Source organism: Syngnathus leptorhynchus, chromosome 18 (assembly GCF_054491065.1).
Source record: "Syngnathus leptorhynchus isolate UIUO chromosome 18, UIUO_Slep, whole genome shotgun sequence".
Lineage (NCBI taxonomy): Eukaryota > Metazoa > Chordata > Actinopteri > Syngnathiformes > Syngnathidae > Syngnathus > Syngnathus leptorhynchus.
In genome coordinates, this window is record NC_141212.1 from 3969009 (window position 1) to 3989845 (window position 20837).

A 20837-nucleotide genomic window follows, 5' to 3' on the forward strand; every position below is an offset into this window, starting at 1 on the left:
TCTGACCGTCAGGCTTCTGTCGCTTAGTCCAACACTTTATTCTATAAACTTTATTCTGTATACTAAAGTGGAATTATTTGTGGAAAAGGACTTTATAATGGCCCTCATGTTGCTGCATTATTGCAGTTCCTTACATAACGTTCTAAAAAAAAAAAAAAAAACATTTCCCTTATGTGAGTAAAATGTTCCAATTTCCTCCCTGATTCGGCAGCTTTATTCCCTTTAAAGTCTCGCCGCAATTGACCACAGAATGCAAAGCATTTAGTCGCATCCTGCGCCGCCAAGATAATAAAAAAAAAACCACGATTTTTTTTATCTGAAGCGCTTTATGAAAAACAATGACAGGGCGAGTAAGTGAAAAGCTTCTCTGCGACAGATAAAGAGATGATTTACAAAGTCCACAAAAATAAGCCCATTCAAGAATTTTCAGCCAGTATAATTTGTTGACCTTTCAGTTCCTATAGGTGACCCATTACCTTTGTTCCATTCAAGACCAATACATCACATCCCGCCACCCTGAAGGCATCCTTGCGCCTTGGCAGCTGTCCGGCGTTGCCGGGTGAGAAACGACTGTAATAAATTGGCGCGAGGCTGTGATTGGATTATTCATGAGCAAAAGATGAGGAATACATCGCTTGTATAACTGCTCGTTTGAGAAATACATTTTTTTTTTTACATTTTCACGCTGCTCAGCGCCACAGTGCGTCACGAGATGTAAAAATCGGCGGCTGTCAGCATCGCCGCCTATCAAGAATGAGATGACTATCGGTCAATGTCAGCCATGTAGCATCCGTGACCTCTGACCTGCCCCTACGGGTGAGTTATGAAAGCCTTCAGGATGTTGTGGTGTTGCCGTGCACTCGTGGCTAATGGTAGACCGCGATATCAAAATGCCCAACATGTCCGTCTTCCTTCCTTTGCTATTTTCCAGAGATTTGTACGTGTTGTCTGCGAGCTCACTGGAGACGGTGTAGTGAAAGGTTTCCATGCAATTAAATAGGCTGTTTGATCAGCAGAGAAGCTTTAAAGCTCAACTACACGCCCACATGAGAGAGAAGGGAGAAAAAAAAATAATAATTTACCGCTCCCGCAGCGAAGGTGCGAATGTGAAGGTTTTTAAATTGTCTTGGCGGGGCCGGATTAGCGTTAGCGCTGCCTGCGCACAAACGTTTGTGGCTAGCTAAACTGTGAAATTAGCTTTTGTTTCAAAGGAAGCACTTCCTTTTTTTTTTTTTTTAATCTACGTCCTGCAGGTATTTGTTATAATTATGACTTTACTATGGTTTAGAAATACATTCAAACATTTTTCCAGACCGTTGGATGTATCACGGTGCACAAAGCGCCGCTTTTATTTCAGATTAATGACCCGTTTCACCCCGCCCACCACCACAATACCCCGGCGCAAATGACATCCCCCCCCCCCCCCTACCACCTTCCGTTCTTAGTCCGTGACTTTCCTCATATTGCCACTTTCCTTTTGGTCATTCTCTTCTAGCCGGTCGCAAGGGAACGCTAATGGCTTCGTCTTGGCGGTGTTGCATTTTAGCAAATTGAATGTGGTCCCTCCCCCCCTCCTCTTTTTTGTTTTAATGGTTTAGTTTATGGTTAGAAAGCCTGATGGATCCCGGGCCGTAATCACCCAGCTTCTTGACGGCCAAAAGGGAAAAGTGAGGTGGAGAGCTTCGGGAAGTGGCACCAAAATGGGGTGGCGTTCCATTTGGGCCATCCTTACTGCACACAAAGCTCTTTGTTTGATTTGTTCGGTTATCGCCGCTCGTTTGCTTTCCCCGCAAAGCCTTCACAAGACCTTTTGTTGTTGTTAATTAAGCGACTGTTTTGTATGCCGCTCCGCACAGAGAGCAAGGGAGTCTTACTCCTCCTCTTTTCCGCCTCGGAGGTATTTTGTATTTCTCTAATAGGCCGTGTTCCACGCAGATGAGCTTTTTAAATGTATATTTGTTTTACTGCCTCCTCCTCCTCCTAAGACAATTACATTCCCCAATGCGCACGCCGGAGTCAATCGTGGCGAGCTGGAACGGCGCCAGAATGTTTTGTTTTTTGAGGAGAGGTTTCACAACACATTGAACCTCTGTGGAATCGCTCAGTGCGTCAGATCGAGTGGAGTTCAGTTAAATGTATCGATTGTTCTGATTGATTGCTGTTTTTTTTTTCTTTTCTTCATCAGGAACTGAGTAATGGTTCTTTACGGAGCTCTTCATTTAGATGAGATCAACAAACAAACGGTTGTGTCGTCAACAGGTGTTTTGTTTTGTGATCTAACCCAGGCGGAGTTCCTCAGGGAAGTGCGTTAGGTCCATTTGTTGTTGTTGCTTTTTGCGCTCCTCCAGCAAAGTGAACATTTCACACGTCGACACCTTTTAAATGGTGCTATAATCGAAAGCTTTCCAACCCTTTAATGTCTTTAAAGGGCAAAAAGTAAAAGAACAACCTTTTTGTATGTGACAGGGTGACATTGCGGCGCTGCTCATTTTGTCATGTTCCTCCGCTTGTTTCTTGAGCTCTCCCCCGTGTGTGTTGTAGGAGGCGAAATTACGCGAGCTGCTGGATCTCAGCACGCTGGCGGGCAAGATGGAGAACAGGATGCTGACGGTGGTGAGCGGCACCGACATGGTCAACGTCACCTACCTGAACTTCATGGCCTCCCAGGAGGAGACGGCCAAGGTGAATTGCAGCACTCATTCAAAGTAATAGAGAGTAGTAATACCAAGGCTATTGTGGTTCTGGCTGGTCTACTTATACAATAGAGTTATCCAAAGCAGGTTGCCATGGCAACAACTACTACCATTCTCCCATCTCCATGTTATGCCGTGAATTATTTTACACTGTGTAGCACAACGTAGCAGCATAACTTTTTGAGGCTTGTGTGTGGGTTTGGTTTTCTCTTAGGAATGGGCGGAGGAGCTTTTCAGTCTGGCTTCTAACCTGCTGGTGCAAAACATGTCCAGAGAGGCCTGTCTGGAAAAAGCGTAGGCCATCTCCACACACACACACACATATCGAAACACAAACACACACACACTTTCCGAGCCATAAATCGCCGACCTCGGTTGACTGCTGTTTAGCGGCGTAGTGCGTGGAGTGACCCGGCCATTGACTTTTAAAGCGACATCGTTGCCGTGTCGCCTCTGAGCGCGTTGTTCGACCCCTTTCGACTAGAGTGACCTGAAATATTAATCCGCCATGAACATGCGGCTATTTGTTGTTTATCTGCGATGGGCTCTCAACCGCCCTCCCTCCCTCCCTCCTAACGGCAGGCAAATTGACTTATGAGACAATAAAAGCGGCCATCGACCGAGCGCGCGCTGGGTAGACTTCTGTCGGCTCGTGTCCTCCAATGCGGTGCTGACGTGTAAAAGCGGGCCATGCCAACTATTTTCACGTTTTGCTACAGGATGTAGCAATGAGCCGTTAGCGCTTTATGTTCCTCTGCTTTTATGGATCTGTTGGCAAAATTATGAATACATATAAAATACAATATATATCCAAATAAATAAATAATATTGGGTTAATATTTTTTTTATTTAAATATGATTTAATATTATTTTAATATTTAATATAAATGATAAAATATGTAATGAACTTTACTACTCTTTCCATTGCATGTTTCATCTCTTCTACAATTAAACTGCTCTATTATGGCCACGTCTCAGTATTAAATACCAAATCTCAAAAAAAAAAAAAAAAAAAAAAGCGGCTAAAACAGTAGCATTAATGCAGTGTGAGTGCCATAAGAAGTGCAGAGTGTAGTGGATATTAATTATTAGCCAGGAGCCACTTAAAGGCCCCGGCTCCCGTTGCATCTATTTATAGCACCGCTTGCACATGCTAAACTGTCGTGTGTTTATCCACGTCCGTCATGTGACATAATGTGTGACCTTTTTTTTTTTTGCTGCGTGCAGATACACCAGACTGAAGCTCCAATTGAACCCCGAAGGTCGAATCCCCGTCAAGAAGTAAGACGTCTCATCTGGCTCATTCTCCTTCATCCTCCTCTCATGCAGGGTTTATGATGGCGCTTACGCCAAATATACGGCCGCCATTAAAAGTGCGCTGGAAGCCGAGAGTTGATACACTCATTAGTGGAATGAGTCAATTAATTCCAATCTTTAATTAAAAGTTCATTTATTAATGCTACATTGACGCCTAAAGGTGCGAAGGAAGGGAAGTCTGTTTTGCTAAACAAGCACAACTTACCATTGAAGAATGAGCTTCACCTAAACACTTCCGAGTTGCTTTCTATCCTGATTGGCGATCGTCCTATCCCAGGCTGACATTTTTTTTTGCGTTCGTGTCCTCCCCGCAGCATCTTCAGAGTCTTCTCGTCCGATCGCAAACGAGTGGAGACGGCGTTGGAAAACTGCAACCTTCCCTCCGGCAGAGTGAGCCACCAAAACACCCCCCCCCCCCCTTCTTCTTTCTTCTCTTCGTCTTCTTCCTTGCGTCCGTCAGTCTCGTCATCTGAGTCATCCTTGTCATGACACAAACGCACCCATGGGAGCCGCATTGATGCAGCAGCTTTATTTTTATTCTCCTCGTCATGTGTACGCTGACCCTCTAGCTAGTAGCGTCAATAGCCCGAATTTGCTTTCCACTTCATTTTTGTTGTTGTTATTGACGTCACGGGAGCTCAACGAGTTGCCAATTCCGTCCATGCGTGTCAAAGCATATGTCTTCATTTTCACAAAATGCCCAGGTTTTAATTTTCGAACAATTATAACATCAAGGAGTTCGCAATGAATGGCCTCTTAATACAAACACCATAAATATACTCTCACACACACTCACACTCATGTGTATATGGATATGTAGAGCGAGCAGGAGCTAATTAGCACAAGGAACTGCAGGAACAAACGTGTTGCCTTGTGATAGTCTGCCGGGATTTGCTCCTGTTCCTGCGGGCTCATAATTACAGCTAAATGGTACGCCTGTTAATCCCTAAAACACACACACACACACACATTGACCTGTGCATCAGTGTCATGATTTAAAATAATTAATCATTGTGAACTAAAGAGTAGAGATTCTCTTCCCGATCAAAAGTATTTGGACACATCTCTTGATTGGAATTAATTCTGTTTCGTTTCATTTTTTGGAACAATTTTCTTATTTGACTTGTTTTCTGCTGCAGAATGACTCCATCCCCCAAGAAGACTTCACGCCGGATGTGTACAACTTGTTCCTCAGCAACATCTGCGCTCGGCCCGAGCTGGACCACATCTTCTCTGACGTGTAAGATGTCCAATTCTCGTTCTTTTTTTTTTTAATTGGTTAGTTTGCACGGTAGATATCGCCTTGGTAACTGAAATAAAGGCTAAATCAAGGCATTGGCAGATAGCGTGGGATAAAGGGCAAGTCTATTTGGAGATGCAAAAGGGGGGTGATTCATTGTCCCGCTTCTCTTTTCATGATGATTGCTGGAGGGCTCACACACACACACACACACACACACACACACTTTCAGGCCATGTACTTGACTGAAGATTGCATCATTTAAAGTGAAATTTAACATCCTGTTAATTTTGAAGAACGTGCTCTCATGCGCTGGACTGTTTTTGTGGTTTCAGCGGTGCAAAGAGTCGCCCGTACCTTAGCGTGGAGCAGATGACGGAGTTCATCAACAACAAACAGCGAGACCCCCGGCTCAACGAGATCCTGTACCCGCCCCTCAAGCCCGAGCAGGTCCAACAGCTGCTGGAAAAATACGAACCCAACGCCACACTTGCGCAGAACGGTTAGTACGGATAGAGCTGCTTTTGGTCTAAAGTATCGGGACACACCTCTTGCATTGAAAGTATTGAAAACTCAGGATTCTATCCTCACTTCAGGGGTGATGTTTTATTTATATTTGTGTGTAAGAGTGTTGGCAGGAGGCAACAGCGATAATGTTTTGAGATTAGGACCACCAGACGCGGACCCCTGCCTGTTCAAAAAAGATTGCGAGCGAGCTATATCTGCAGTACGATGAAGCGCACGCGAGCCCAGCCCCGCTTTTCTGAGTTTAAAAATTGAACATCACAAGTGACAAGCGAGGGAATAATTCATGAATGAGCGGCTAGATGGACGAGCAGCAGTGAATCATAAAGTGCTTTCAAGTCATCCCAGGTGTCCGTCTGCGCGCTGCGCTGGCAGCCGCACGCTGCTGTCTTCAAGGTCAAGGCTTCACAAAATCTGCCCGAGTCGATTTGTCAATGGCGTGCTGCGATGTACTAGGACACATGACTTGGCACACATTTTCCAGGGAGAATTTTTTTTTTTAAGGCTCTAGTAGCTTATGTTGTCAGTCAGGCTAGCCTGAAAAAGTAGCTCTCGAAAGCACATTCAAACAAGTATGTTAGTAAACTGTCATCACTGGTGTGTGTTTACTCGCTCGCCCTTCTCCGTTCCCGCCGATGACATATGAGTATTTATTTCCCCCGGAAGGAAAGTGCCGCCATCTGCTCGGCAGTGGGGTCACCCGTATGCCCCCGTTATCATCGATCTCAAGGACACTCCTGTTTTTACATTTTTTTGGGCTTGGATGATTTTATTTCCAAGTGGCCCATTTTAAAAATCAAACGTGGCTTTCCCGTACATTTGTTTCATCTGCAGCACACAAATTGCTTTCCCTCATACAGGATCAAATGTCGTTTATTTTTATTTTTTTCTCATATCACTTTCTCTATTAGTAGCGTTGATTTCATATGCTAATAATCATCTCTTGGCCGCCTCTTTAAATGGCTCCGATGTGAACATTCTTAGAATGGGAACAAAACATCACAAGAGTAATCGTCTTTATCGTCACTTTTATGTCTAATAACGTATCGTTAAAATACTAATAAACGTCCTTATTAAAGCTGGAGTCGGTAGTGTCCCGTTTTGAAAATCCAACCTTTGTGTTTGTTTGGTCGAGAATGATAATGAGAATTATTTGGAGCTTGTAAAATTGTCCTCTTGGGAGTGAGCACCTCCAGATGTCAACCATGTTAACATGGTTTCCCTGTATTTCATCTCCTGGGAGCGCCGAGGTTGTGGTTGGAGGGGTTAGACCCCCTGGTGGTAAGGGGAGCCCCCCCTCCTACCATCAATCTTCAGGGATGCAGAGAGCTGCGATTTTACAGATGACAGCCCGCCGTTAATTAGAGAAGTGACTCTGCAGAGGGCGGCGCCGCATTAATTAGCATAAAGTGGCCGCGGGGACTTGCCGCGCTTGCCGAGCGCACGCATCGCTTTGCATATTTAGCGTGACGTCGGAATGCGTGCGCGTGCCTAGCAAACTTTTTAGTGCTTTTTCTTTTCTTTTTTTGTTGCTCTGAGCACAATATACTAAAACTAGACAATGTAGCGTGTGTGTGTTTTATGCTAATTTGTGTTTTTATGGCGAATAAGCGAGAGAGTTGATTGTTTTTGTTGTGTTTTTTTTTTTAGGTCAAATCTCGGTGGAGGGCTTCGCCAGGTACCTGAATGGCGAGGAGAACAGCATCATCCCCCCAGAGAAACTGGACCAGAGCGAAGACATGACCTTTCCCCTCTCACACTATTTCATCAACTCCTCTCATAACACTTACCTCACAGGTACAAACACACTTATTGTTATTCATGAAATTTTCTGCTGTGCCTTGTAACTGAAAGAAAAAGCTATTTTCTTCGCCCTTCAATGGTTGTTAAGACTTCTCATTTTAGTGATTCAATTTCATTGTCGGCTGGACGCTTTTGAAGTGGATCCGACTGTGGCTCCTCTGATGGGAATTCACAGAATTTCTTTTTTTTAATACCTGGAAAGATGTGGGAATAAGAAAGCTGACATTACATTTGCAGCGTTTGTGGATGAAAACAGATGTGTTTTTTTTATTTTTTATTTTGCCGGTGTAGCGGGGCAGCTGGCGGGCAGCTCGTCGGTGGAGATGTACAAGCAGGTTCTTCTGTCCGGCTGCCGCTGCATCGAACTCGACTGCTGGAAGGGACGGACCACTGAAGAAGAACCCGTCATCACCCACGGGTTCACCATGACAACCGAAGTCTCCTTTAAGGTACCAGTTGCACGGCGACCGAGGCTCAAGATCTGTAAAGTGATGCAAGTATGTTTGTGTGTCCTTAGGAGGTGATCGAGGCCATCGCCGAGTGTGCCTTTAAGACCTCGCCCTTCCCCGTCATCTTGTCGTTTGAGAATCACGTGGACTCGTAAGTCTATGAAGCTCCTTAGGTCTTTTACAATCGGTTAAACGATTCTTTTTTTTTTTCTTTGTTATGCAGACCCAAGCAGCAGGCCAAGATGGCCGAATACTGCCGCTCGATATTTGGCGACGCTTTGCTGACAGAATCTTTGGAAAAGTATCCTGTGAGTCCAACACACATTTAACTGTGGCAATTTGTGGTCTCACGTAACGGCCTGGTATCAACAGTTTGCGTCGCATTTGGCAAGGCTTGCTGGCGTTCGTCTCCCCCTCCGTCTGTCACTCTTCAAAATGGCCTCCCGTAGTCGCCACATATTTCTCTGCATGTTTCATGCCTCTGAATTTTTTAGTTTTAGTCCCCCCCCCCTTCTTCGCCAATGTCACACGAGGCTCGGCAGCCGCGAGCCATCGAACGGTCAGACGACAAAGTGCGACAGAGGTAATCTCGCCGTTGCTTTTTCTTGGCGGCTCTTTATCAGGCTGGCTTCTGTTGCCATGGCTACCCAGCCCAAGCTTACGTTATCCTTTTGTAGCCAAACTCTCCACTCCAAATCCAAACGTGACAAATGTGTGTATCAGCGCGGGCCAAAATGTGAACTTAAGACGATAATTTCAGTCCAGTACAACAAAGGAGTGAGACTCCCCAGGTTGGCAAAGTTGCGTAACTGGTGATTGCGCAACACACAATAATGGGAAGCAACTGGGGTGAGTTTCTCAGGGCTAGCAAAGTTAGCGCCATCATGTTCACAAACATGCCTTTTTCTTGGCCGCCCTTTATCAAGATCTCCTTTGTTGCCACGGCGACCAATCCAAAGCTTGCTTTTTGTCCCTTTTGTCACTCGTATCGCCATCTTCCTCCAAAGACGTCATTTGGCGAGCGACACGGGGTCATTGCGGGAGGATTTTTGTTTCCCCATCTCGAGCATTCCGTGTGATCCAGCAGGGTCGCCTTGTCAGAAGCGAGCCGAGGCATTATCTCCCTTCAACAGAGGTTCGCTCAGCCCTGCAACTGGGGATAAAGCGAGGGAATGTAGCAAGAGCCGTGAAGTGCTTGCCCAATGTGATGTCACAGAGACCAATTTCCCACCAGTTGTCCGTGTAATTGTGGGGAGAAGGTGAAAGCAAAGACGGGCGCTCGTGATGACGTTCAGCCTGTTTGTTTTATTTCAAGGTATAGTTAAAAAGCGCTTGAGCGTTTGCGATAATGTCAAGCTATTGTTCTGCTCTCCTTTGCCGTCCTTTGACGTCAATTCCTTTCATTCCCGACCCATCTGCTACTTGAATTTATCACCTCGTGCGACGTAAACACATAAATATCAAAGGTGACAGGAAAAGGCAGTCTCTTGTTTCACATTCACAAGGACGCTTGCAAATTTGTCTCACTTCAAGACATCGATGGATTTTGACCTCATTTGACTTTTAAAAATATATATATATATATTGTTGGCGGTGGTGGGGGCAAATTTATAAATGTCTATCTTTATCCTCCACCCTCTCATCTAGTTGGAGTCTGGAGTTCCTCTACCCAGCCCAATGGAACTGATGGGCAAAATCCTGGTGAAGAACAAGAAGAAACACCACAAGGCGTCATCGGACGGCAGCGCCAAGAAAAAGCTATCGGAGCAGGTGTCCAACACCTACAGCGACTCATCCAGCGTCTGCGAGCCGTCTTCGCCGGGAGCCGGTACCGCATACACACACGTACACACACCGAGGCCGCGGTCAGTGGAGCAATGCCGCTCGTATTGTTTAGCATCCATCATTTTCATGGTCCTCTCCATCACTTGAGTGGATTGCATGCACGGGCGCTGCATGCCCACCCGAGTGTCTCCAATTTTATTAAGTTGAAGTAATTTACTGAGTCGTGTTGTTCCGCAAAAACAATAAGTCTTATTGGGGATTGTTTCACGGCAATTGAAACGGTTTTTCTTTCCTGCTTAGGTTCCACAAAGGAGGATGTGACTGAGTCCTCCCAGCCAGCAGAGGGCACAGAGCTCAGCCTAAGGCCACAAGGAAGGAAGTCCATCGGTGAGTCTCGGTTTCTTGTTCTGGAGTCGCTTTGTTTCTTTCTATTGTGTATAAATAATTGCTGTGCTGTTATTCTATTTCTGTTCGTAAGTGCCTGCTTTTTTTTTTTCTTTCTTAAACTCTGTGGATTATTTTGATCATATTACATTTCATGAACTGATTTGATCTCATTTCATTCAAGGTGAGGTTGAGGCTGAAAGCGAGGATGAAGACGACGACGATGATGATTGCAAAAAGGGATCCATGGATGAAGTAGGTGATGTGCCGATGCTGCCCCCTGGTGGACATATATAGCTAACGCAACATTGATAACATGGAAGAGGTTTTTAATTGTGGATTATTGTCAGGGCACAGCGGGCAGTGAGGCGTTCGCCACCGAGGAAATGTCCAACCTGGTCATCTACATCCAACCTGTCAAGTTTCACAGCTTTGAGGCTTCCAAAAGTACGTTCACGTGTAGGCTGATGGTTTTTCTTCTGGACGTTGTTCCTCTTTATTTGTTATGTACCCGGCAGAGACCAGTCGCAGCTACCAGATGTCATCCTTTGTGGAGACAAAAGCTCTGGAGCAGCTCACCAAGTCTCCAGTTGAGTTTGTGGAGTATCCTTTGGTTTTCAAATCAAGGTGAAGAAGGTTTTCAGCATTCCGTCCATTCCTTAGCTTTGCTTGCTTTAAGATACAACAAACTGCAGCTGAGCAGGATTTACCCTAAAGGCACTCGGGTGGATTCCTCCAATTACAACCCTCAACTTTTCTGGAACGCCGGCTGCCAGCTGGTGGCGCTCAACTTCCAGACCATCGGTGAGAACTTTACGACCTGTCGCGTCCGTGAGCCGGATCCTAATCCCGTTTCTGTCCCCCGTGTGAAGATCTTTCCATGCAGCTCAACCTGGGCATGTACGAGTACAACGGCAAGTCGGGCTTCCGGCTCAAACCGGAGTTTATGAGACGGCCTGACAAGCACTTTGATCCGTTTACTGAGAGCACCGTGGACGGAATCGTCGCCAACACGCTCTCTGTCAAAGTAAACAAACACAACCATCGCACGGAGGGCCATCTGGAAAGCATTCTTATTCCTCGTTCATTCCAGATTATCTCGGGCCAGTTCCTGTCAGACAAGAAAGTGGGCACCTACGTGGAGATGGATATGTTTGGCCTTCCCGTGGACACCAAGCGGAAAGCCTTCAAGACCAAAACGTCGCAGGGCAACGCCATCAACCCCGTGTGGGACGAGGAGCCCATCGTTTTCAAGAAGGTGGTCCTACCCACGTTGGCTTCGCTCAGGATCGCCGTCTTTGAAGAGGGCGGGAAGTTCATAGGACACCGCATCATACCCGTCTCGGCCATTCGGCCAGGTCGGTAAAAGTCGAGACGGAAAGTGAGGGTGTCGGGGATTCGAGTCTCAACTTGCGTCCTGACTGCAGGTTATCATTACATCAACCTGAGGAACGAGAAGAACCAAACTCTGACGCTTCCTGCTCTCTTCGTGTACGTGGAAGTCAAAGATTATGTTCCTGACACGTTTGCAGGTGAGAACCAACTTGGACAAGTTTTTGTCAACTCTTCATCTTCATCATCATCATGTTTGTGCTCAGATGTCATCGAGGCGCTGTCCAACCCCATCCGCTACGTCAACCTGATGGAGCAGAGGGCCAATCAGCTGGCTGCTCTCACCCTGGAGGAGGGCGGGGACGATGAGGCCGACAGGGAGGTGAGACACATTTCATACAACCTCAGTTGTGTTTCGACTATAGAAAGAATTATTTTCATATTCCAAGGAAGTTTTCTGGCATTCCTCCGGTGGGAAGTGAAACCACTGGGGGGCGCCAATTCACTGACTTGTAATGTGGCCATGGCGACCGTCTCCAAGTGAACTGAGATGAATGCCAGGCCACAGGAGGACACGGAAGTTAACAGATAACAGCATGTCATGATGGAGATGGATGAAGATGAGCAGACGCCGGCTTACAAGTGTTTTGTTGACCGAGTGTTCTGGAAGTTTGACTGGTTTACAAAGAGGATGACATTTGAGGCGTAAAGGTGACGTTCTCGCATCTCGACGGACAGGCGGAGGCGGGCAGCGACCCCCCATCAGAATCCAAGACGGACCCCAGGGCTGCCGTGCCGGCGGAAAACGGGCTGACCCACACCCCAATCTCCCCCCCGCTGGTCGGACATCAGCCTCAATCTGCAGGTTAGTTTGATTGATGATTGTTTTTGAATAAATTGAGCCTCTGTCGTAAGTAAACAAAAACACTTTTTAGGTTCTTTGAAACCTCCTGTGAAGACTGAAGACATCATCCAAAGTGTCCTCACTGGTAAGAACCTTTTTTTTTTTTTTTTTTTTTTTTCGTAACATCCTTGCCATCACCTTCTCCATGTCAGAAGTGGAAGCTCTGACGCTGGAAGAACTGAAGCAGCTGAAGGGCTTCGTCCGCGAACAGCGCAAGCAGTACAAGGAGATGAAGGAGCTGGTGCGCAAACACCACCGCAAGACGGCCGAGCTCATCAAGGAACACACGGCCCGCGTGAGCGAGCTGCAGAGTCAGCAGCAGCGAAGACGCAACGCCCTGCACAAGAGCCACAAACGAGATGGTAAGAAAAGGTAGGTGTGGCGCTCTTCCAACTTTTCACTTCGCCCCGACCTATATTCAACAGAAAAACATTTCATACAAAAAAAATATCTTGTGTGCAGCCGCTCAGAACAATCGTTGTCCACGCTGGACCGAGAGCTGTGCGATCTGGACCACGAGTGCGGCCAACGTTTGTCCGAGCTGAAGGAGCAGCAACAGCAGCAGCTCCTCACGTTGCGTCAGGAGCAGTACTACAGCGAGAAGTACCAGAAGAGAGAACACATCAAGCAGGTGAGCCCTCACGATACCTTTTTCGATTCTCAGCACCGTATGACGATTTGATCTGTTTTCCATCCAGCTGGTGGAGAAACTGACCGCCCTGGCCGAGGAGTGTCAGAGTGCCCAGCTGAAAAAACTAAGAGACATCTGTGAAAAGTGAGAGCGTCATTCGGCATTCAGCGTATTACAAATGAAACATCTCATCCGCAGTTCTTATCCTGCAGGGAGAAGAAGGACCTGAAGAAGAAAATGGATAAAAAGAGACAAGAGAAGATCAGCGAAGCCAAGTCCAAAGACAAAAACGTCACAGAGGAGTGAGTTTTGTAATGTGCTACTGTGACCACAAGGTGGCGGTGTTGACGAAGAAAACTACTGATGTGGCGCTGCTATTGCTCCCTACAGAGAAAAGCTGGAGATAAACAGGTCGTTTGTCAATGAGGTGGTGCAGTACATAAAGCGGGTAAGAAAGAGCAGCCTCCGCAATGCCTTCTGTCGCCCTGACCATAAGAGTCACATTTTTCATTTTTTTTTTAGATGATATATTTTGAGTTCATTCAACCAAAAACATAACCCAATATTTGAAACTACATTTATTTACTGGTCCTGTCAGTTGACCATAGTGAGTAAAACTGTGGCTAATGCTAATTATTTGAAATGTTGGCGAGGAAGAAAAATGGCTAGCATGGCTAATAACAGTGAAAATGGGGACTTTACATGAAAATTGCAAGTTTAAAGTTTTACCTATCTTAATATTAGAAACATCTTTTGGATGTTGTTCTTCTGAAGTACATTTTATTGTCTTTTATTTAATTTTTTTATGTTTTTGTGTGTGTAGCTGGAGGATGCGCAGAGCAAACGACAAGAGCGACTGCAGGAGAAACACAAGGACATACGGCAGCAGATTTTGGATGAAAGGCCAAAGGTAAAGAAAAAATATATATATTTTATTCATGAATTTTGCACATTTTGTCTCCATAAATCTCAAACACAAACATCAATTTGACCGGCTTTTATAAATGATCATATGTATCTTCCCTTGCCGTGACAACTTTAAACACGTACACACACGGGCGGTCGTCATGGCAACTTGCCCCCTCCCCCCTACACCGCCATCCCTCATGACACTGTGCAATCTGCTAATTCGGAAGTGAATTCTCCATCTGTGGCGAGGTGGGAGGCGAATCCCAGAAGCGTCTGTGTGTGCGTGCGCATGTTTGTGTGTGAGCATTTCCGTGTGCCTGCGTCAAACAGGTTGAAAGGATAGTGGCCATTGTGTTCTCTTATTTTGAATGTCGCTAATCCATTCATACACTCCATAATATCGGTTTTAGAATTTTTGAATATTAGTGATTAACTTAATTTTTGCACCTAATTTTTTTATGGAGTATTTTAAATGAAATATGATTTTAAATATTTATTTTGGGATTTCCAGTGCGTCCTCATTCAAAAGCAGCTGTCACATCTTATAAGCTTCCCTTTGGAACGCCTCCTTTTATGGTGGGAATGGGTTTTTCCTACATTCCTGCCGTTAGTGTTGCAAAGAAAATGTGGAGAATGGGATCGTGAAGTCAGGGAAGGACACACACACACACATTTTTATAAGTGTCTGCTTCTGTTTCAATAAGCATTCGTCTTTTTCGCTCGGCCGCCGCTGTTGACTTTCATAGTTAAGAGCCGGATAACATCGCGAATATGAATGAGGCAAAAATGTGTTTCATCTTTTTTTATCTGACATACCTTCACACACGCACACACATAAAGAGTAGGCAGGACAATCCTTCTCCTGCAATGCCGACAGGGTGGTGACCCTCCCGTCTCATCTTCTGTCTGAGTAAGCTTGCGCTTTTTCGGGCCTAATTGGGACATGTTTGGAGACGGAAAAGTTTTCTTGTGCAGTTTCTATTTTTTTTGTGTGCTGTGAATTTAAAAAAAAAAAAAAAAGCTTATTGGATATCTTATTAGGTACAATGGGTTCAATTGAATCAATTTTCTGCTAAAAAAAGAAAATCAACCCCCAGCACCGGTTTCGCCCATCCTCACAAAATATTTGTGGACACGTCAACATGTCAAAGTCCTTCTAGGGAATCGACCCCAAATGAGTCCCAATCAGAATCCGGTATCCTAGACAGATGGGTGACGCTAAATTGCCAAGCTTCTCCCTTTCCCTCGACGGCTCCTCGAAAGGAGGACAGCCGCCGAAGAAGGTCACGTTGCTTGTTGTATTTTAGGAAACGGGCGCCCGGGGTGGGTGACGAACACGCGTTTGTTGACTTGAGTTGAAAGACGAACGAGGAAGGGGGGGGGGGCACACTTGGTGGACGTCCAGTGTGAATGTAGATCAGAGCGGACGCACAAGTTTACTTTCTGACCTTATTTCAAGCATGGAGGCATTTAAAGGAGAAAAAGGATTTGTATTTCATTTTTCCAAAATTTTAAAACACTTCCCAAATGTTCTAATGACATCTGTGACAGGCGTGAAAGGATGACAGGCAAGCTGCACGTGTACTTACACACATTCCGATAGTCCCGCCCCCTAAGTAGGTCATGCGCAGTAGAGAGCATTTTTAGCCACCTGCTTGTAACGTGATGAGCTCGATGTCCGCCCTGTGACAGCCACACGGAGAGCGAAACCCAAGGATAGATGGGAAGGAGGGTGAGGAGAGGAGGGAGGGAGGGAGGCATACAAGGTGACCTCGAGACACTGCGCTCGAGAGCAAGCAAGGACATCAAAAATCTGTATTTTTGAGGAGGCTTTTATCAGACACAACCTTCAGAAATATCCACACGTCTCACACTAAACATGACAAGATGAGAACAAATGACAACAATGCAGTTTATTCAAATAGCACATAAGTATGAATTTCAATTATGGGGGTATTTTGAGGCCATTTTAGGTTCCGCTCATCATGAACTTCATTTTGCTTCTGCTTAGTCTTATAACGTCGGAAATTGGGCAGCGTGTCTCTAAAGTGCAATGTGTTTTGGATCAGATCGTGCTTCTTGCCAGAATACTGAGACAGCGTTGCTCTTTTAATTACGCGGCTCCCCGGGGGAGCCACTCGGGTAGTTAAACAGAGAAATCGGCATTAAAGCGATGATTGGCACGCAATGGAATGAATGCTGTCATGTGTAATCAGTCAGTGGGGGGGGGGGGGGGGGGGGGAGAAAAACATGCCTCACCTGCGCACAGCATCACCTGGAAACGTGAAGTCTGTTCACGTCGGATGCACATTAGGGAATTTTCTGTTTTTGTTCATTTTTTGGCTGCTTGGCAACCACTTTTCAAATATGGACAACCACTCACCTTTTCCACCTCTCCATCCTTAGCTACAGAGTGACCTCGACCAGGAGTACCAAGACAAGTTCCGTCGGCTGCCCGTGGAGATCCAGGAGTTCGTTCAGGACGGCAGCAAAGCCAAGTCGGGTGACCAAAACTCGGCCGCTTCTTTCTCTTCCTCCACGACGTCGGAGCGGCTCAACCACAAAGCGTCGCAGTCGGAGGACGACGCCGAGGAAGCCTCCCTGGAGCGGGTCTATGACACGCCCCTTTAGAGGTGGACTGCCAGGTGTGTTTGTGAGCCAGATCTGAGGACTCAGTGTGGTGAGTAGCTGTGGTCCGGACCCGTGTGTAAATAGTACCTCTGTTGTATTTGTACGTCACGTGTGTTGTCGTCACTGTTTGGGTGCGGCCACAGATTGGGTCACTAACTTACTTGAATTATTGCACATTTTGGTTTTCTATCACGATGACGTCTGGTCAGCTTTTACTCCTTGACGTTTTATTTGTTTTTTTTTGCACTGAGCTAACCCGGAATAACTCCATTTTGTTCTCACAGAACGACGCTGCTATTACTTTTTCGGTGACCACTGATCGATGTTTGTGCACTGGTTTAATTGCCCGGAGGTGTCGAGTTTCTGCATGTACTCAAACTAAGTCTAGATGTTACGGTAGCTCAGTATTGGTTAATTCGAAAGGTGGGATGACGTATCGTAATGACAACAAATATTCGAGCTTTTGTGCAATTTGTAGGTAAATACAAACTCTTATGGGGGGGTGCGTCTTGCTCACGGATTTTCACTTACGCCAATATCGTAGTCAAGTTTTTGTTTTTTTTCACTGTTCTAATCTACATTTTAATTTATTAAATTCAGACTGGAAATGTGAACATTTTATATAAAAAGCAAAATTATCATGGGAATCAATAGTGTAGCATAGACAAAAATTTTTGTTGGAGCCAAGTCGTTGGGATATCAGTTCACCATATGCCACTTGTTGCTAGGGAGACTTCGAGGGGCTTCATCATAACTGCCCCATTGCTGGATGACACCCACCAAAATAACACATTGCAAAAAAAAAACTGCTTCTAATGTTATATTTTGACACCATTTGAAAGTGGTAAAGGGCAACATAACATTGATTTTTTTTTTTTTTAGATAAAAATTCTACTTAAATTTGTTTTTCCTAATTGCTGAGTCTTCTGACCGATGTCGTCTGGTAATTTCATTTGAAAAAAAAAAAAAAAGTCAGATTCAAATATATAAAATGACGCTAAGTAGAAAACAAAAGGACTCTTTGACTAGGCAAACGTGTGACGAGTCCCGTGAGCTTTTTCTTTTTTGTTTTCCTTGTTGATGTTGAGTGTGTGGAATGCTTCCCGCTGTGATTATGATGATAATGATGATGATGATGATGAAGAACTTGTGTGATATTTCATACTTTGATACCACTACTGACACAGTAACACTTGTGAAAAAGCAGTATGTAATTTTGACCACGAAAAAGAGAAAAAAAAAATAGCCTTTATATTGATTTAGTTACTAATTTTTACATCGTCTTGACTGACTACTTTGATTTCAAGTGCCACTCCTGCATTCTTGCATTTGAACGTGTATGCACTCTGGAATACGGCTAAAATATGACATGGATCAAATAACAGTATCGTGTAAAGAGAATTTTGTCTGTAATTATAAATAAATGTGGCTGTTATTATTGTACATTACAAGGGTGGATTTGTCTGTTTTTTTTTAACCATTTTATTACCATTTATTTATATTTAATTTTTGGTTTGAGCTCATCATCATCATCATTTTATCATATTTTCAGCCATCAGACGATGTGTGCGTGTATTTCTCTCTTCCCCTTCCATCTCTCTTTCTATCTCTCTATTTTAAAAGACATGTTCATTTAAAAACATTTAAAAACACCGTACTAAAAATTTTATGCTTTTAGTATTGTATCAATTATTTGACATTTTATTTCATGTTAATTTGACCTTAAAATTGACATTTTTTTTGCTTCAAATTTAATGGAATAGCTTCCCAAAAATATTTTACAGTAATTTATTTATTTCATTTCCAAAAAGGCACCTATCATGCATATATAGTAATAATAGTCGCCATGATAATTTACGTACGCTTTTGACAGTGTCTACATTATGCGTACTGCACTACTGAGGGGAGGGGGGGTCTCCGTGTGTGCGTGGAGTGAAGGGGAAACCCATAACGACCCACTTCCTCTCATCTCCTTGGCAACAACAATTTTCAAAGAAATCCCAAGAGGAACGTGAATGGCGGCCAAGCAAGCGCTGGACGCCTTGATGGATTGTTCGCCGCTTTCGGCTCAGTGAGCGACCATAGGATTATCTCCTGGAGTGGACTTTTTCTTTGGATTTTTCTTTATGATGATAAATATGAAGAATGGGATTTTCACCAAAAATTGTTTTTTTAGCCAACGTGAAGAAACTCACCTTGCGGGGTGAGTATTCCATTTTTTTTGCTACTTTAGAAGGAGTCGAGAAGTAGGAACTTTTGTATGTTTGGCATGGTAACCAATGAGACAAGCCCCCCACCACCACCACCACCTCCTTCCCAGGTCGCCCCTAACGACCGGCGTGACCAGTTTCAGCAAGATTCAGCACATTACGTAAACGCAGTGGGAGGATGAGGATGGCAACGAGGTGTCCTTGGAGTGGACGCTAATGAGGCCCTCCAACACGCCGCTTGCTTCGAAGGTAGGAGAAAACATTCAAGCCATTACGTATGCACGATGCATTGCATACTCGACATACATGCGCTTTGTTCTCCGCACGCACCGAGCATTGTTATATTTGTGCTTGCTGCATTTTTTTGATCACGGCTCATTAAATGGTCTGTTAGTATATTGAAAAGTATGTTGATGCTTTGCGTCATCTTGAAAAACTTTGGCAGTCAATCATTTGGAGGCACATGTCAAAAAGAACATCAATGTGACAAGCGAGTGTTTTTCTAGGCGTGACGTGTCTTTAAACCTGTTACGTGACTGCTGTGTGTTATTTGCTTAGCCTAACAACCTGCAGACAATGTCCTGACTCGTGTTTGCTATGCCAATAGTCTGCAATGTTTTATTTAAAGGTGGATTTTTGCCTAGATGCTTGTGCGCAACTTGAATATGGCCTAGCTTTTGTTGCATTTAGCAAAATGTTCCAAGACGATAAAGAATAGATGCTCGATTAGATTGTCTGTGTACGTGTGTTGCTGCACTTGTTGTGTTCTGATGTCTGTCCCTTGGTAAGATGGGCCTACCTGCAGATGGAGTGAGTCATTGTTGTTGTCCGCGTGCAAAAAGTCAGTACCGAGAAAGGTTACGATCGTTAGGTATTGATTTATTTTTTTTTCGCCGCAATTCCTTACAAATTTGTTGTTTCAAGACAGGACGCACGTCTTGTTTTCAAGCTGGCGGATTCTTCGAAACTTCGCTTCCCGTCTACGTGCCTTTTGGCCTGCATTCTCCTGATTTTTCACTCCAAACTAGAACATTAGTTGACAAGTCATCATTCATGCTGGATGTAACATAGCAGCCCCAGAACATAAACAAGCTTTCTGACACTTGGCGTCACATTTTTCTTCGTCTTACAATTTCATTCTACTGCTCACTCTGTGCCGGATGCTACAAAGCAGCCCTTAAACAATATAAAATTCTGACACTGCACATTTTAGCAGATCACAACTCAGACCAAGCTCTTTCTGACAATGCGATAAGACACATACTTTTTACACATTTGTTGGGGATGTTTTTCCAAGATTCAGTGATCGGCCCACACCATTTTCTCCCATGCACATCGTTACTAATTGGTTATTCTTTTGTTGACATGTCCAGCCTACTGTGGGAGGAGAGGGGAGTTGCGTTGGGATGCGGGGGTGGCGCTTTGGTGTTTGCCCCCATCAATGCACGGCGGCTCGGCTAGTCAGCTGTTAGACAGGCAGGGAGGAGCTGGATGTGCTTGGGCTGGATGACTCACTCTCCGCGCACCCATTCACTCGCTCTCTCTCCCTTTTCTCTTTCTCTCTCTCTCTCGCTCACAAACATAACAAAAAAGAAGAGCAGCTTGTTGGTCGGACGGCCGCCGCTCAGTCTCCACGAGCACCGGGACCAGCCCCTTCAGGGAGACCAAGAGGAAGCAGCCGGCGAGGGAACGAGCCGCACCGGACTGCTTGCTGGACTCCTCTCGGTACTCTACGCTCCTCTTCTTGCGGATTAAAAAAAAAATAGATATAAATTAAAAAAAAAATCCTGCAAATCTCGATATAATCTAGTAACATTGCCGGGTTGAACGCTGCTTTTACGCATGCATCACAGCGTTGGGTTTTTTTCCCCCCCCGGTGATTAGAAATAATAATAATAAAAACTCCCATTAGATAGCTCGCGTCACATTTATCCCTCCACACAGCTGGAGACAGTTGTTAGCTCGTGGCTAACTCGCTAGCGTGCCACGAGCGTGAAAACGTTAGCAGGTAAAAACATGCAAAA

At 44.9% G+C, this 20837-nt stretch overlaps 1 protein-coding gene across 6 annotated transcripts in view; it reads left to right on the plus strand.

The window, feature by feature from the left end:
* The window catches only part of plcb1l (phospholipase C beta 1-like), a 72887-nt gene extending 52357 nt beyond the window's left edge, over positions 1–20530 (plus strand). For 3 of the 6 annotated variants that reach the window (XM_085937893.1, XM_085937894.1, XM_085937896.1), the window contains 30 exons: positions 2542–2682; positions 2908–2987; positions 3921–3974; positions 4325–4400; positions 5150–5250; positions 5586–5752; positions 7426–7572; positions 7870–8027; positions 8096–8178; positions 8251–8335; positions 9675–9855; positions 10113–10199; positions 10381–10451; positions 10547–10643; positions 10715–10799; positions 10876–11000; positions 11069–11223; positions 11290–11554; positions 11624–11728; positions 11795–11910; positions 12267–12393; positions 12464–12517; positions 12585–12804; positions 12895–13063; positions 13131–13207; positions 13276–13365; positions 13454–13511; positions 13887–13973; positions 16379–19062; positions 20407–20530. In XM_085937893.1, the coding sequence (XP_085794019.1) occupies positions 2542–2682; positions 2908–2987; positions 3921–3974; positions 4325–4400; positions 5150–5250; positions 5586–5752; positions 7426–7572; positions 7870–8027; positions 8096–8178; positions 8251–8335; positions 9675–9855; positions 10113–10199; positions 10381–10451; positions 10547–10643; positions 10715–10799; positions 10876–11000; positions 11069–11223; positions 11290–11554; positions 11624–11728; positions 11795–11910; positions 12267–12393; positions 12464–12517; positions 12585–12804; positions 12895–13063; positions 13131–13207; positions 13276–13365; positions 13454–13511; positions 13887–13973; positions 16379–16603 (3486 nt within the window). In that variant the 3' untranslated portion in view covers positions 16604–19062; positions 20407–20530. Of the gene's footprint in view, positions 1–2541; positions 2683–2907; positions 2988–3920; positions 3975–4324; positions 4401–5149; positions 5251–5585; positions 5753–7425; positions 7573–7869; positions 8028–8095; positions 8179–8250; positions 8336–9674; positions 9856–10112; positions 10200–10380; positions 10452–10546; positions 10644–10714; positions 10800–10875; positions 11001–11068; positions 11224–11289; positions 11555–11623; positions 11729–11794; positions 11911–12266; positions 12394–12463; positions 12518–12584; positions 12805–12894; positions 13064–13130; positions 13208–13261; positions 13366–13453; positions 13512–13886; positions 13974–16378; positions 19063–20406 lie in introns of those variants that run through there. The other 3 variants (XM_085937895.1, XM_085937897.1, XM_085937898.1) reach the window with 3 other exon arrangements.
* The last annotated feature ends 307 nt before the right edge of the window (positions 20531–20837 follow it).